Source organism: Symphalangus syndactylus, chromosome 8, assembly GCF_028878055.3.
Source record: "Symphalangus syndactylus isolate Jambi chromosome 8, NHGRI_mSymSyn1-v2.1_pri, whole genome shotgun sequence".
In the NCBI taxonomy this organism is placed as follows: Eukaryota; Metazoa; Chordata; class Mammalia; order Primates; family Hylobatidae; genus Symphalangus; species Symphalangus syndactylus.
In genome coordinates this window covers 49,280,286-49,294,509 of record NC_072430.2, presented here as the reverse complement: position 1 = coordinate 49,294,509, position 14,224 = coordinate 49,280,286, and the positions used below count along the sequence as shown (strand labels likewise).

At 43.4% G+C, this 14,224-nt stretch overlaps 1 protein-coding gene across 3 annotated transcripts in view; it reads right to left on the bottom strand.

Annotated features, from left to right (window-relative positions):
* Nucleotides 1-14,224, bottom strand: part of ZFYVE26 (zinc finger FYVE-type containing 26) — a 70,518-nt gene that overhangs the window by 32,268 nt on the left and 24,026 nt on the right. For all 3 annotated transcript variants that reach the window (XM_055289044.2, XM_063644404.1, XM_063644405.1), the window contains exons 15-23: nucleotides 12,245-12,446; nucleotides 11,014-11,277; nucleotides 7,800-7,919; nucleotides 7,544-7,708; nucleotides 6,744-6,962; nucleotides 6,019-6,121; nucleotides 4,462-5,207; nucleotides 3,016-3,212; nucleotides 1,924-2,028 (exon numbers count right to left, since the gene is read on the bottom strand). In XM_055289044.2, the coding sequence (XP_055145019.1) occupies nucleotides 1,924-2,028; nucleotides 3,016-3,212; nucleotides 4,462-5,207; nucleotides 6,019-6,121; nucleotides 6,744-6,962; nucleotides 7,544-7,708; nucleotides 7,800-7,919; nucleotides 11,014-11,277; nucleotides 12,245-12,446 (2,121 nt within the window). The remainder of the gene's footprint in view (nucleotides 1-1,923; nucleotides 2,029-3,015; nucleotides 3,213-4,461; nucleotides 5,208-6,018; nucleotides 6,122-6,743; nucleotides 6,963-7,543; nucleotides 7,709-7,799; nucleotides 7,920-11,013; nucleotides 11,278-12,244; nucleotides 12,447-14,224) is intronic.

Sequence of the window (14,224 nt, the reverse complement as noted above, 5' to 3'; positions counted from 1 at the left end):
CAACATGAAAAAATAAAAATTCTGTAGACCAATACTACAAAGGCCAAATAAACATGTTGGTGGTTGGATTCTACCCATGTTCCCCCTCAGTACCCCCCAACCCCAATTTGTGAACTGTGGATGAAGTTTGAGAGAATAGAATTCCTAGGGCTTTGTTCAAATATTCCCACATGGTGGTGTCTGGAATGTCCTCCCCACAACCCTGCCTAGGACTGCCTTCTTCAGGATGCTTCCTTGTTTCTCAGGCTATGTTAGGTGCCCTGCCTGTGCTCCCACAATCTGAGCTTACTTCTGTCATTTGTATATTATGTTGCAGTCACCTAGGGATGCATCTTACATCACCCTCTCTCCAAAATGTGAGCCACTCCAGGGCAAGGACAGCTTAATAATTTTTGTTTCACCACCATCTACCACAGTGATTGGAAAATAATAGGCATGCAATAAGTACTTCCTGAATGAACAAACATTTGAATGAGCGTATACAGTCAGCTTCTTAAAAGGTAGACAAAATCCTACTTAGCACTCAGAAGTCTAATAAACACATGAACAGATATTCAAATTTATTAGTAATCATGTAAATTAAAACAACAATGAAATACCATCTTATTGCAAACAGTGAAAAGTTGGACAATATAAAAAGGTAACAAGGGGCCGGGCGCGGTAGCTCATGCCTGTAATCCCAGCACCTTGGGAGGCCAAGGTGGGTGGATCACTTGAGGTCAGGATTTCAAAACCAGCCTGGCCAACAAGGCAAAACCCTGTCTCTATTAAAAATACAAAAAAATTAGCTGGGCGTGGTGGTGGGTGCCTGTAATCCAAGCTAGTTGGGAGCCTGAGGCAGGAGAATCGTCTGAATCCAGGAGGCAGAGGTTACAGTGAGCCAAGATTGTGCCACTGCACTCCAGGCTGGGTGAAAGAGCAAGACTCCATCTCAAAAATAATAATAAAAATGGCCGGGCGCGGTGGCTCACGCTTGTAATCCCAGCACTTTGGGAGGCCGAGGCGGGAGGATCACGAGGTCAGGAGATCGAGACCACGGTGAAACCCCGTCTCTACTAAAAATACAAAAAATTAGTCGGGCGTGGTGGCGGGCGCCTGTAGTCCCAGCTACTCGGAGAGGCTGAGGCAGAAGAATGGCGTGAACCCGGGAGACGGAGCTTGCAGTGAGCCGAGATCGCGCCACTGCACTCCAGCCTGGGCGACAGAGTGAGACTCCATCTCAAAAAAAAAAAAAAATAAATAAAAAAATAAAAAATAAAAATAAAGATAAATAAAAAGGTGACATGGTTATGGAATAACGAGAACTGCAAGTGGGAGTGTAACTGGGGTGAGTGTTTTGAAGGGTGAGTTGGTAATATTCTAGCAAAGGTGAGGACGCTCGTGACCGATGACCCAGCAATTTCACTTTGAGAAATACATTCTGTACCTAATGTACACAATGTAGAAAATCTCAGGTATGAACACAGGGTGATAATACAAAAGAGTCAATTGTATTATTCTCTATGCTTACCTGGATTTTGGCAAATTTCACAATAAAAAAGAATGTGGTATAGTTATTTTATTTTATTTTTTGAGACAGAGTCTCGCTCTGTCGCCCAGGCTGGAGTGCAGTGGCGCCATCTCGGCTCACTGCAAGCTCCGCCTCCCGGGTTCACGCCATTCTCCTGCCTCAGCCTCTGGAGTAGCTGGGATTACAGGCGCCGGCCACCACGCCCAGCTAATTTTTTGTATTTTTAGTAGAGACGGGGTTTCACCGTGGTCTCAATCTCCTGACTTTGTGATCCGCCCGCCTCAGCCAGAATGTGGTATAATTATTTTTCAAAAAAGTGAACATTGATATGCAGAAAGGGGCTTATACAGCCAGCTAAGGGGTTGCAACTCTGAAAAGAGGATGAAGGGGAACACCACCCAGGAAAATGGTACCTGTGCTTCTAGAATCATGTTCATGACAGTTGATGGGTCCTCAACACAACAGCTCCTCAAGGTCTGCCAGTCACACCACACTGGGGGAGACTGCAAACCCAGAATCTAAGGAAAGACAGGAAAATCCATCAAACCACACTGCAGCTTCTCCCTCCATGAACAAGTCACTGGGCATGCCCACAGATGGGCCATCCCTAGATCTCTGCCCCAAAGTCAGGCTGTCAGAACTTGCCAGAAAAGAGAGCAAATTGGGCAAAGATTATTTAGAGAGCAGAGCGAACCTATCCAGGAAGAACAAGCAGGGAGTGAAGGCTGAATATGGAGGCCAGGACTGCAGCCTTTCACTAGTGAAGAAAGTGCTCTCATGCTTCCCAGATTGTTCTGGGGTCACCTGTCCCATGCTCCTCTACCCCAAACTCCACCCAAGATATTCTTCTGGCTTGAATGCTCTGTGGGATCACCTTTCATACAACATTTTAGCTCTGCATGAAAACTGCCAAGGAAGAATAAAAAGAAACCTTTTTTCACCTGCCATTTTCACTGCCCCTGGTAGGGTTCCTGGACTCTGTCTGCTCCAAGGATATGTTGGAAAATTAGCGTCTATTTTATACTGTTATGTAGCCATGCTTCCTAAATTTGTCTCCCTAAGCCTCTTGAGCTTGAACATAACAAATACCCCACAATAATCTTTTACTTTTGAAATTGTCACCTTCATGCATCTTTTCAAAATAGCTCTTGAAATTTTGCTGAAATTTAAAACAAACTTTATAGAAGACATAATATACAAAAACATATACAAAGCTCAAAAAGACATGTGAAAAAGCCTTTTTGGACTGTAATACACCATTCCAATGTTAATTTTGTTATTTTTACCCTCACTTCATGCAAATGTATTTAAAATTATAGGAATAAGTAACACAGGAACCAGCTAGGAGGCCTTGCTGCTGTTCACCTAAGAACTGAAGCCAGATGCAAAGCAAAACCCCGACCTATATTTTCTGTTTCTTAAAGTCCCCCATCATATGAGAATAGGTTGGGGTTGATCATAGAGTGAGAAGCCCGTTTCCTTTCTCTTGATGTGAGGGCCCATACCTTCTGATACACCTGCAGCTCCGCCAGCTTCCTCTGTAGCTCACACTTTAGTCCTTCTTGGACAGCCGTGTCTGAAATGCAGTAGGCCAGAATTTCCAGACATGACTCCAGGGGCCACCTGTCCACAAACTGTAGGGCCAGCCGACTTCTCAGAGATGCATCCTTCACGGGAAACAGGTATTGCCAACCTTCTTTGTCTATAAGACAAAAAAGATGCTCAGAGGCAGCAAGCGTGGGACCAGAAGAGTTCAAGGGTCCAGGTTACTTCTTGAGAAAGGGCTTTCTTCAATTTTGTAAAAGAGGAGCTTGGAGGATCCTTAAGATGCATGTGATCTTAACTAGTTTTTACACTTGGAACCATTACATGACAAGGAAAATGCTGTATCTCTACCCTATGTTTATCTTTGGTAAACCTGGTAATAGTCATGAGACTTTCAGAAGGAAGAGAGGGAAAGAGAAAGGAAGGAAGGAATGAAGGAAGGACAGAAGAGATGAAGCTCTCCATGTTTTGGCATGCTGAACATATAGGACTGTTTCAGACTCACCTTGTCAGTGAAACTTTCCTTTTCCCTGTAATTTCCACCCTGTGCCATACATAACCACTTGAAAGTTATTCCAGGTAGACCAGTTTCACTCCCTGACTTAGATCTCTCTCTTCCACACCCATTTCACAGATCTGATCTTGGAGATACAAAAAACAGACTCCAAGCAATTAAGACCACACAGCCAGTCAGTGGATTTCTCCACCTTTTCAAGGATGGATTTTCTCCTATCCAAAGGGAACCAAGCCTCCTACCCAAAAGTCATTCCCTACATCACACCCAACTCTTGCTGCAACACTGCTAGGAAATCCTAGTAGTGTTGCAGCTCATTGGCTTTCCACTCTGGTTACACGTCAAAATTTCCCAGGGAGCTTTCAAAGCAGTGGTCATCAAACAGACCCACAATCTGCTTTTATAATAAAGTTTTATTAGACTATAGCCATGCTCATTTCTTTATATATTGACTCTGGCTGCTTTCATGCTGTACTGGAGGGGCTGGGTAGTTATGAGCGAGACTGTGGCTTACAAAGTCCTTTATAAAAAAAAATGTGCTGATCCCTATTTTAAAGTAAACACTTGCCTGAGCTCCATCCTGGGCCTCTGGGGAAGGGACCCAAACATTTGTACTCTGTAGGATTTCACAAGAATTGTGATACACAGTATTGAGAATGCTGGTTATGAGTGGCTGTTTAAAGTCAGATGGACTTGGGTTCTAAGCTCTACTCTACCACTTACCACCCTGGGTAAGTTTCCTAACCCCTCTGAGACCCGGTCTCCTCTTAATAACATGAGATTATAGTGGGGCTTCTCTCTAGAGTTACCGTGAGGATTAAATGTGATAATATACCCAGTGAATACCAAATATTACCACGAGTGAAAAAGGGAGGCATAGCATTCTGCTCACCACATGCCACAGCACAGCTCAGGACTGCATCCTTTATGCTGCTCAAATCGTCCACATCTCGCCCGTACACTTCAGTGAGCTGAAGGGCCCGGGACCAATCTCCGGCCACCAAGGATTCCTCAAAAGCCTCACTCAGTACATCTAGGGCAATGGGAGAATGTAGGCCCAGGAGAACGGTAGAAAGACTGGCCCAACCACAGAGATTCACTGCCAGACCCTGCCCCTGCTGCAAGGACCCTCGCAGGGGCTCCCAGGCAGCCAGGAGGAAGGCCTCAAACAGAGGGAATTGTTCCAGAAGGTGCTCACACTCCCGGGCTACCTGCTCTGTAGCCAGAGGCACCTCCCTGCGGCCACGAAGTTCCTTCCATGACAAGCTGGGCTTGCTGACCTTTAACCTTGGGGAAGCCCCCAGGCAGGCCACCGTAGCTAGGAGCTTTGAGCGTGACTTAAGAAAGGCCAAGGCAGAGGAGGTGAGGGCTGGGAGTGATGAGTCCCCTGGGGAGGAGTAGGGCTTTCTTTCCAATGTGGGGTTCTCAGTTGGCCTCGGGGAGCTTGGTGTAGAAAGTGGGAGGTCATCCAGGCAGTGGGAGGCATGTAGCTGGGCCAGAGTACCCAGGCGAGTCAGGAGGGAGGAGGTCTGCTGGCTTTGCCGGGATGAGCAAAGAACAAGGGGCTCACAGCAGCAGCTGACGATGACCTGCGGCACACTTAGACTGAGATTCTCTTGGGCCAGAAGGGCTGCCAGTCTGGAAGGAGAGAAGCAGAAAGCATACAAGGCCTGAATACACAGGCACCATTACCCAGTCTTACAATTTCTTTATGCTTACATGAGCGAATGTAAATAAAAGTTCCTAATCGTCATACTCTTTTTTTAAAACACAAAAGGTAGCCTATTAGACATATTGCTCTGCCCTTTGTGTTTTCACTGAACACTTCTGCAAGATCTATCCATATCCCTCTACAGAGAGGACCCTCTTTAGTTTTTGCAGTTACATAGTATTCCATTATATAGATGAACCATAACTAGGCTCCTGTTAGTGGACAATGAATTTTCTGATGTTGGTACTATATACAAGATTGCAATGAAATGATTTTGTACATAAATCACTTACGTATAATAAAGCCGTAGGATAAATTATCCAAAATGGTTTGCTAAATCAAAGGGCATATGCATTTGCAATTTTAATAAATATTGACAAACTGCCTTCCGACAGAGGCTATACAAATTTATGTCTCACTTGCATTCTCTGAGAATGCTGTTTTCCTACAGTCTAATCAACTATCATGTTATTGAATTTTTAGATTTTTGCCTATTTATAAAGTGCAGAGTCACCCGTTGATTTCATACTTAACAATATACATGCTAGAGGTATCGAGAGAGAAAGCAGGAAACAAGGCACATTAAATTTTCACAGAGTTATATAAGAATAAAAAATTCAGTCAGGAAGAAATCCCCACTCTCCGTGCTAACCCCAAGCACCACCGCACTGAGCCCTTGGCTATATTGATGAAATCATCCGAAGGCCCATGGCTGACTTGCATGGAGGTGGCTCCTACCTCTCTGGGGGAACTTGTCTCTCAAACAGGAGATGTGACACCAGTTGGGAAGAGCTCTGTTGCAGCAGAACAAAGGGATTTCCTACCTTGACCTCCACATGATCTGCAAAGGTAAAGAACATGATCTTTGTTTGCACCACTGACTGCAAGAGTTCAGAGCCCTGTTTCCCAGAATTGAGAGAAAAGTACAGTGTCAAGATGAAGACAATATTGAGAGCCTTCTGTTAATTCATTCTAGGTAAAGGGTATTCTCAACATGAACCTGACCACAAGTTTTATCTATATCTTACCACTGCTCTAAAGACTTCCAACCCCAGACGAACTTCAGTGGGCAGGTCTAGCCACGGACAGCCAACTCCTGCTCTCTTCAACCCGACTGAAGTGCATGTAGTACTCACTCTGTGGACTTAAGAATCTGGTACTCATATCAGAGACTTGATTCCTCTGCTGGGTCCTCAAATCCACAATGGACCACAGGTCTGATGGAGATATTTTTGAGTCGCTAATTCCAAGAAAATTAATTGAGTACTCCCATGTGCTATACAGCTATACTAGCACAAAGATGAGTAAAATAGCCAGAGATGAATAAGAGAGGACGACCTTACAAATCTAGTGTTCTTGGCTACTGCTGTATTCAGAGCCTTTTAATCGTGCATCTTTTCTCTTCCTTGCCCTGAACACTTGCAGGTCTGACATGAATCTATTGCCTCTTTCTTGCTACCTACCAGGCTCAGAGCTCAAACTTTGAAGGAGCACTGCAGCAAGGGTGCTGCAGTAACTGAAGAAGGTGCCCAAGTAGTCCATCTGCCTGCTGCCTGATGGGGTCTGTTTGCCCAGGTTCTTCTGGAGGAGCTGAGTCTGGATCTGCACAGGGTGGGCCTCTGCCTCGGGAGCTTTCTGGGCTGCTTGCTCCACCAGGGAAGAGAGTGGAGGAGTCCTGGGCTCTGAGAGGAGGATGGCAGGAGAAAGGACACAGGCTTCAGTCTGTGAGTCCAGCTTTGGGTCAATTTCTGACTGGATATGTGAACTGTGCCTCCTATACACTGCCTGGGGCATCTGATGGCCTGGGCACTACACTTACAAGGCAAATATAAAATCCTAAGTCAGTCACTTGGACAAGTGATTCTCAGCCAGGAGAAGCTTTGAGTCTGGAGTGTATAAAATTACTCTGGTGTGTATAGTTATATTTTTATCCTTGTCTCTGGGGTGGAACAACTTTATGAAGAACACAGCAATCTTTTGGGGAAGGGTTTATCAATATTTACTGAGCACCTGCTGGCTATATTTCTCATTCATCATGAGAAAAATGTATCAGCTAATGGAGTGTTCACCATTCTTTCAACTGAGAGGTGGGAAAACAGGTGAAGTTAAATTACGAGACATTGAGACATGCCCTGGCTAACTAAAGGGCTGATAGAGCCCAGTTCTGGAGTCCCAAGCCTCTGCTCCAAAGTGCTTCATTACTCTCAGCTGTTTCCTCTCCCCAGTTTGGCTTTTATTTGTTCCCAAGCAGACAGCCTTATACCTGGCAGCTCTAGTGCCTCTCTCAGTGACTGAAGGACCTGATCTAGCTGCTGGGAGAGGGTGGTGTGGCTGGCAACACAGTCCTCGGTTAGGCTGGGCCAGCACATCTGAAGCAGTTCAGTGATGCTGCACCGTGGAGGGCCTCCTCCCTTTTCTTCCACACTCTCTGTGGAAAGCAAATGAGAAAGAAAAAGTAAAGTCTGCTGCTGACCTAATGTTCCAAGTCCAGGAGAAGAAAAGAGAAAAAAGCAACTCACCTGATTTGGTTTGACTGGCTGACATAAGCAGATAATTGAGACTCTTACTGATTTGCTGAAGAACAACTGGAAAACCTCGAATGCCATCAGCATTTAGGAGTACGTGGTCTATCCGTCGACCTGGAAATAGATGAAGGAAGAGGTAATGCAAAAAAAAAAAAAAAAAAAAATGAAGTGTTTTCAGAGATTGACACTCAGTCCTGTATTTACCTGTGAAATTTTATCCTCTCCAATATTAAGGAGGAAATATATGCGTGCCATTTTGGGTGACAACCAGTATACTTGGCTTATTTCATGCCTGAGATTCTAGGACTGCCTCTGGCAAGATGCCTCAGCTGTCAAAAACATCAGCAGATTCAGAATCTCTGGCACTCCTATGGAATTGTTGTCCCAAGCCAAATGGATTTGCCTTGGTACTGCCTTCAGTTGTACTCAACTTGAGTGAAGATCACATGTCTTCTTTAATTGCTTTAAGTGGTATCTTGACACTCCAACTAGACTATAAACAACTTTATGGACACAGATTATTCCTTACATCTCTCCTATACTCCCACATGCTCAGGATAATCTGGAAACACAGTAGTCACTAAATTAATTCCTAAATCAGTATATTGAAGAGATATTTGCACTCCCATGTTTCTTGCAGCACTGTTCACAATAGCCAAGATTTTGAAGCAACCTCAGTGTCCATCAGCAGATGAATGGATAAAGAAAACGTGGTACATATACACAATGGAGTACTATTCAGTCATAGAAAAGAATCAGATCCAATCATTAGCAACAACTTGGATAGAACTGAAGATCATTGTGTTAAGTCAAATAAGCCAGGCACAGAAAGACAAACACCACATGTTCTCACTTATGTGTGGGATCCAAAAATGAAAATAACTGAATTCATGGAGATAGAGAATAGAAGGATGGTTACCAGAGGCTGCGAAGGTAGTAAGGGGTGGGGGAAGATGGAGATGGTTAATGAGTATAAAAAATAGTTAGAGGCCGGGTATGGTGGCTCACACTTGTAATCCCAGCACTTTGGGAGGCCAAGGTGGGTGGATGGTGAAACCCCTTCTCTACTAAAGATACAAAAATTAGTTGGGTGTGGTGGCACACACCTGTCATTCTAGCTACTGAGGGGTTGTGGGGGAGGGCTGAGACAGGAGAATCACCTGAACCCAGGAGGCAAAGACTGCAGTGAGCCGAGATGGTGCCACTGTACTCCAGCCTGGGTGAGAGTGAGACTCTGTCTCAGAAAAAAAAAAGTTAGAAACAATGAATAAGGCCTAGTATTTAATAGCATAACATGGGGGCTACAGTGAATAATAATTCAATTGCACATTTAACAATAACTAAAAGAGTCTAACTAGCTTGTTTGTAACACAAAGGATAAATGCTTGAGGGGATGGATACTCAATTTTCCATGATGTGATTGTTAAGCATTGTGTGCCTGTACCAAAAAATCTCATATACTCCATAAATATATATACCAACTATGCACCCACACATACAAAAATTCCTCATTGATTGACCTGAAACTGTTTCAGTGATTAAGAGCTTGAATAATATTTTATTTTAGGATATAAGTATTAGATGAAGGGAAGGGCAGATCACTGGACAAAAACAGCATTGTATAAGCCACTGTGTACTTTCTTTGAAGGCCTATGTAAACATTAAAGGACATTTTAACCAACAGCTCAGAGGTGATTTGGAGGGGTGTATAGAAAAGAGGTAAACAGCAGGCTTGACACTGCTATCCTTAGAACATCTGCTTGCAAGGTTGGCCCTTGGCTGGCACTGTGGACTTGACTGGTAAGAAGTTTCCTATGCTTATATACTTTCCCTAAATAATGACAGTGGCTCACTGGCCCTAAACTCTTTGTACAATGCGGTTTATGCTGAACACCTGCTTTCCTTTTGGGACTCTGGAATTTGCTACATGCTAAGCAGAGGGTATTTTTGTCATCAGTCCTCAAAAAAAAAAAAAAAACCTTGTGCGGCTGGGCGTGGTAGCTCACGCCTGTAATCCCAGCACTTTGGGAGGCTGAGGCAGGCGGATCATGACGTCAGGAGTTCGAGATCAGCCTGACCAACATGGTGAAACCCAGTCTCTATTAAATATACAAAAATTAGCCGGGCGTGGTGGCATGTGCCTGTAATCCCAGTTACTCGGAAGGCTGAGGCAGGAGAATTGCTTGAACCCGGGAGGTGGAAGTTGCAGTGAGCAGTGAGCAGTGAGCCGAGACTGTGCCACTGCACTCCAGCCTGGGGGACAGAGCGAGATTCCATCTCAAAAACACAAACAAACAAGCCAACCTTGGGCCTTGAGTCTCTAATCAGCTTCCCTATATACAACACCTTGCAACTGCTGGCACAACTCACTGCTGGAGAAATAGGCATAGGCATGCCCTGTGTAGCCCCAGGGAGAGGACTCTCGGAAGCTTGCACCTGGTTTCCTCCAGATTTTATCCTATGAGCCTTTTTACTTTGCTGATTTTTCTTTGTATCCATTTGCTGAAATAAATCTCAGCTCTATGACAATAGGCTGATTCTTGAGAGTTCTCCTAGAGAATCACTGAACCTGGGGGTGGACTTGGGGACCCCAGACACAAGGGGCTACTCATATCATACCCTATTCACGACTCCTCCCTCTATATTACTAAGGCAGAACAGGTTCCTTTCTCCTCCACTGCTCAGTCCTTCCAATGTTTGGTGCAAGTAGCAAGGACAGATGTGGGGAGTAGAATGCTGCCGAATTCTACCTTCATATACCGATGCCTTCACACATCTGATTTCTCTAAGAATTCTGTATGCACATTCTGCACTGTTATTCACCTCAAGGTATGAGCATCCCTCCAACTGTGACTCATTAAGTTTTCCCTTACAAGTGGCTTACAAATTCAAGATGGTCTCAGGTTTTAGGTTCACCAAGGGGAGGGCATGGAGCCCTAAGGCTCAAATTCCATCGATACCATTTTAAAATGTATATTTCTTCTTTGAATTCACCTATAATTCAATACAGAATTTCCCCAAATTACTATGTCTATTTTGTCTCTCAACAGACTGTATTTATGCCATCAGATCGTATGTGACAAAATTTCATAATCCATTCACCATCTGCCTCCTCCAGTAACTGCTTTCTTCCTGGACAATTTATCAAGACTCTCAGAAACCCATCTCATTTGAGAATGAAGGGATACAGCTAACACAGCACACTCACCCCGCCTTTCAAGGCTACTATTCAAACGCCGTTCGGCTGTCTCCAAAAGCTGCTTGCAGGTTTTCCAGAGCTGGCACTGAGAGCAAGCTAGGTCAAATGCAGCCATGGCAGGGGGACTGAGGTCTTCCAGAACCTCTCTCAGGGGAGCAGTGGGCTCCACTAGAGCCGTGCTTATCCAAAAGTCCTCCTGGAGTGTGGGGATGGGGTCTCCAGAGGTGTTGAGCAGCTTGTCGGTCACATCAGAGATAGAGTAAAACACCATTCCTGGTCGCCCAGCAGAGGAATAAAAAGCAAGGGGTTAAAAGGATTCTCACTACAACTTTTATTAGGTAAAGTAGTTACTTTCAAAATGTTTGAGGTTCATCTGCACAGGGTATCTTCTATGTATATTAGCACTATCATTATGGCCCACTCTTATAGCTTCAAAACAGTGGCATGAAAGGAAGACCAAGAGAAACTCAGAGTGGTCCAGATGAAGGAGGGCTTTTTCCAAATGGAGTCTCAAAGTAGGTTCAGAAAGAACGATGTAGATCTGTGTGTGCTAATCAGAAAAGATCTCTAGAACGCATTGCTAAAAAGCAAGGTAGACTATAAAAGGTAGAGCCTATTTATATTAAAAACAGAAAGGATGTATGTATGTTCTTGTGAATAGGCATAGAAAATTTCTGGGATAATATATAGGAAGCAGTATGTGATGGTACCATGGCATGTAGGGCCTAGGTCAGTAAGAGTCGTGAAAATGTGGAACAAGATTCCAACTTCAAGAAACAATGAAAGGATGGGCTCTTTTGCAGTGCATCCAAGGTTGGGAAATTGAGACCTGTGAATTCTAGGCCTTAAATTTTAATACCTAACTTCACTTGGTAGAACAGTAAAACAATATGCTTTATCCCTGAGTAATTACATGGGAAGGAAAGAAACTCCTAACCATTTCCTGAAGCCAGAGACAGTGGCCATCAAAACACATGTTAAAAATAGCATTCACAGTCTTCGTTTAAATCACACAGGATAAGCTTAATGCAGTAGGTCGAGTGGCGGTATGTGAACAGCCTGGGCAAGCAGGATGGGCACAGCTGGAAAACTGGATGTATCAGGTTTGCTGTTTTTCAAGGCAGGTGTCCTGTATTGAATTTCTGCTACCCTCATGAGGAGCCTAGGATTTTAGTGGTTTCTCCCTTTTACCCCTCTCCCAGCCACCTCACCACTTATGGTATTAGCAGGGAAGCCTGACCTGCTGCCGCAGCGCTGCCAATGGCCTGTAGAGTTGAGCGGCCACTGCCAGTTCTCCGAATGGTGCTGCTACCCCCATCTGAGTTCTGGTTTTCAATCTTGTGCTCTACTTGGGCCAGTTCTTGGATCACTTCCTGGTAGCGCTCCATGAACATCAGTTCCCCTGAACTGGGTGAGGACTTCAGGTTGAACGTGAACAGCACCTATCATGGGAGAGGGAGAGTGTGGGCCCTGGTGGTCCCACTGATTTAGGGAATGTCCACGGATAGGAGATCTTGTCAACCATTAGACTGTGGCCCTAAGATGTCTTTGTGCTTTGTAGGGTCAGAATAGCACTAAATGTTAGAAGAGCAGGTCAACTATAAAAAATAATTCATAAAAGTAAGAAAACCACCAAAGCCTCAGTAGAAAATAGGCAAAAGATGTTGACAATTTCAGAGGAAATACATATGACTAATATATAAATGAGAAAATATTTTTTCCCTTGTCAGTAATCTAGGAATTTAAGTAACAATAACATTTTGCATCTATCACAATAACAAAGTACAAAAATAAATCCTCAGGAGATAGTGTAACATTAAGTGTCACAACTTTTTTGAAAAGCAATTTGGCAATCCATAAAGCTTTAAAAATGTTTACATCTTTTGACTCAGTAGTTTTTATGAGGAACTTTCTTAAAAAAAAATTCAAAAGGCTTAATGCCTAAACGTAATCACCTTGGCACTATATATTACAACTATTACAAGGTTAAAAATAATCTAAATCTTGAGCAACAGGGAAATGGTTAAATGCAGCTGCTTGATCAGACTATTGTAAGGTCACTAAAATCAAGGTTAAAAGACAAATGCTAATATTAAAATGTAAAAATGCATGATATAAAGTTTTAGATTTGAAATAATCTCAGCTATATAAAAGTCATACATATTTTGGAGAAATATAGGCCAAAAAAGTAAATTTTTAATATTGGTTGTTCCATACTATAGGGTTAAAAGTAATTTTATTTTCTTGTTAATACTTTCTGATATTGTCTTACATGTACAACTTATTCTGTCTGTATCCAGGTCAAAAAATTAAAGTTTTTATTGAAAAAAAAAAAAAAAAAGACCACAGCTCAAGAAAAGGAGAAGTGGAGGACATTTAGGGGTAAAATATCGTGGGACTCCTAGCTAAATTTGTCTGGATTTGAGCATTAGAAAGGCTGGGGAGGGGCTGGCGTGGTGGCTCGTGCCTGTAATCCCAGCACTTCAGGAGGCCAAGGAAGGTGGATCATTTGAGGTCAGGAGTTCGAAACCAGCCTGGCCAACATGGTGAAACCCCATCTCTACTAAAAATATAAAAATTAGCCAGGAGTGGTGGTGTGCACCTGTAGTCCCAGCTACTCAGGAGGCTGAGGCAGGAGAATCGCTTGATCCCGGGAGGCAAAGATTGCAGTGAGCCGAGATCGAGCCACCGCACTCCAGCCTGGGTGAGAAAGTGAGACTCTGCCTCAAAAAAAAAAAAAAAAAAGAAAGGCTGGGGCTGGGGAGGGTCCTATCCTCCTCCAAGGATCATAATTATCATTATCATTAAAGTATAAGATCTAAAATGGTCAGAGAAGGTTAAGTAAAAATTGTCCTATTACCTAGAGTTCCCTAGATTTATTCCTCAAGAACTGAACTCACATGAAAGAACAATTCTGACTTAAATGTTAAGTAGATAAACTACCAAATACTTTACTACCAGTAAAAGTATCATTAATATGCCAAGAGGGTTTTAAAAATTAGAAGAGTACTATTTTATGTTACTAAGTTTAATCAACAGTAGAGGATTTTTATATTTCTCACAGCTAGAACATAATCCTCTTAACATTCCTGTGAGGTAGAAAAACCAGGTATTACATTTAACTCCAATTTTCAAATGAGGAAACCAAAGCTCAGAGAGGTTCAGAGTCTTTCTGATTACCATTCCAGTGCTATTTTCTCTCTACAATACAAATATTCTA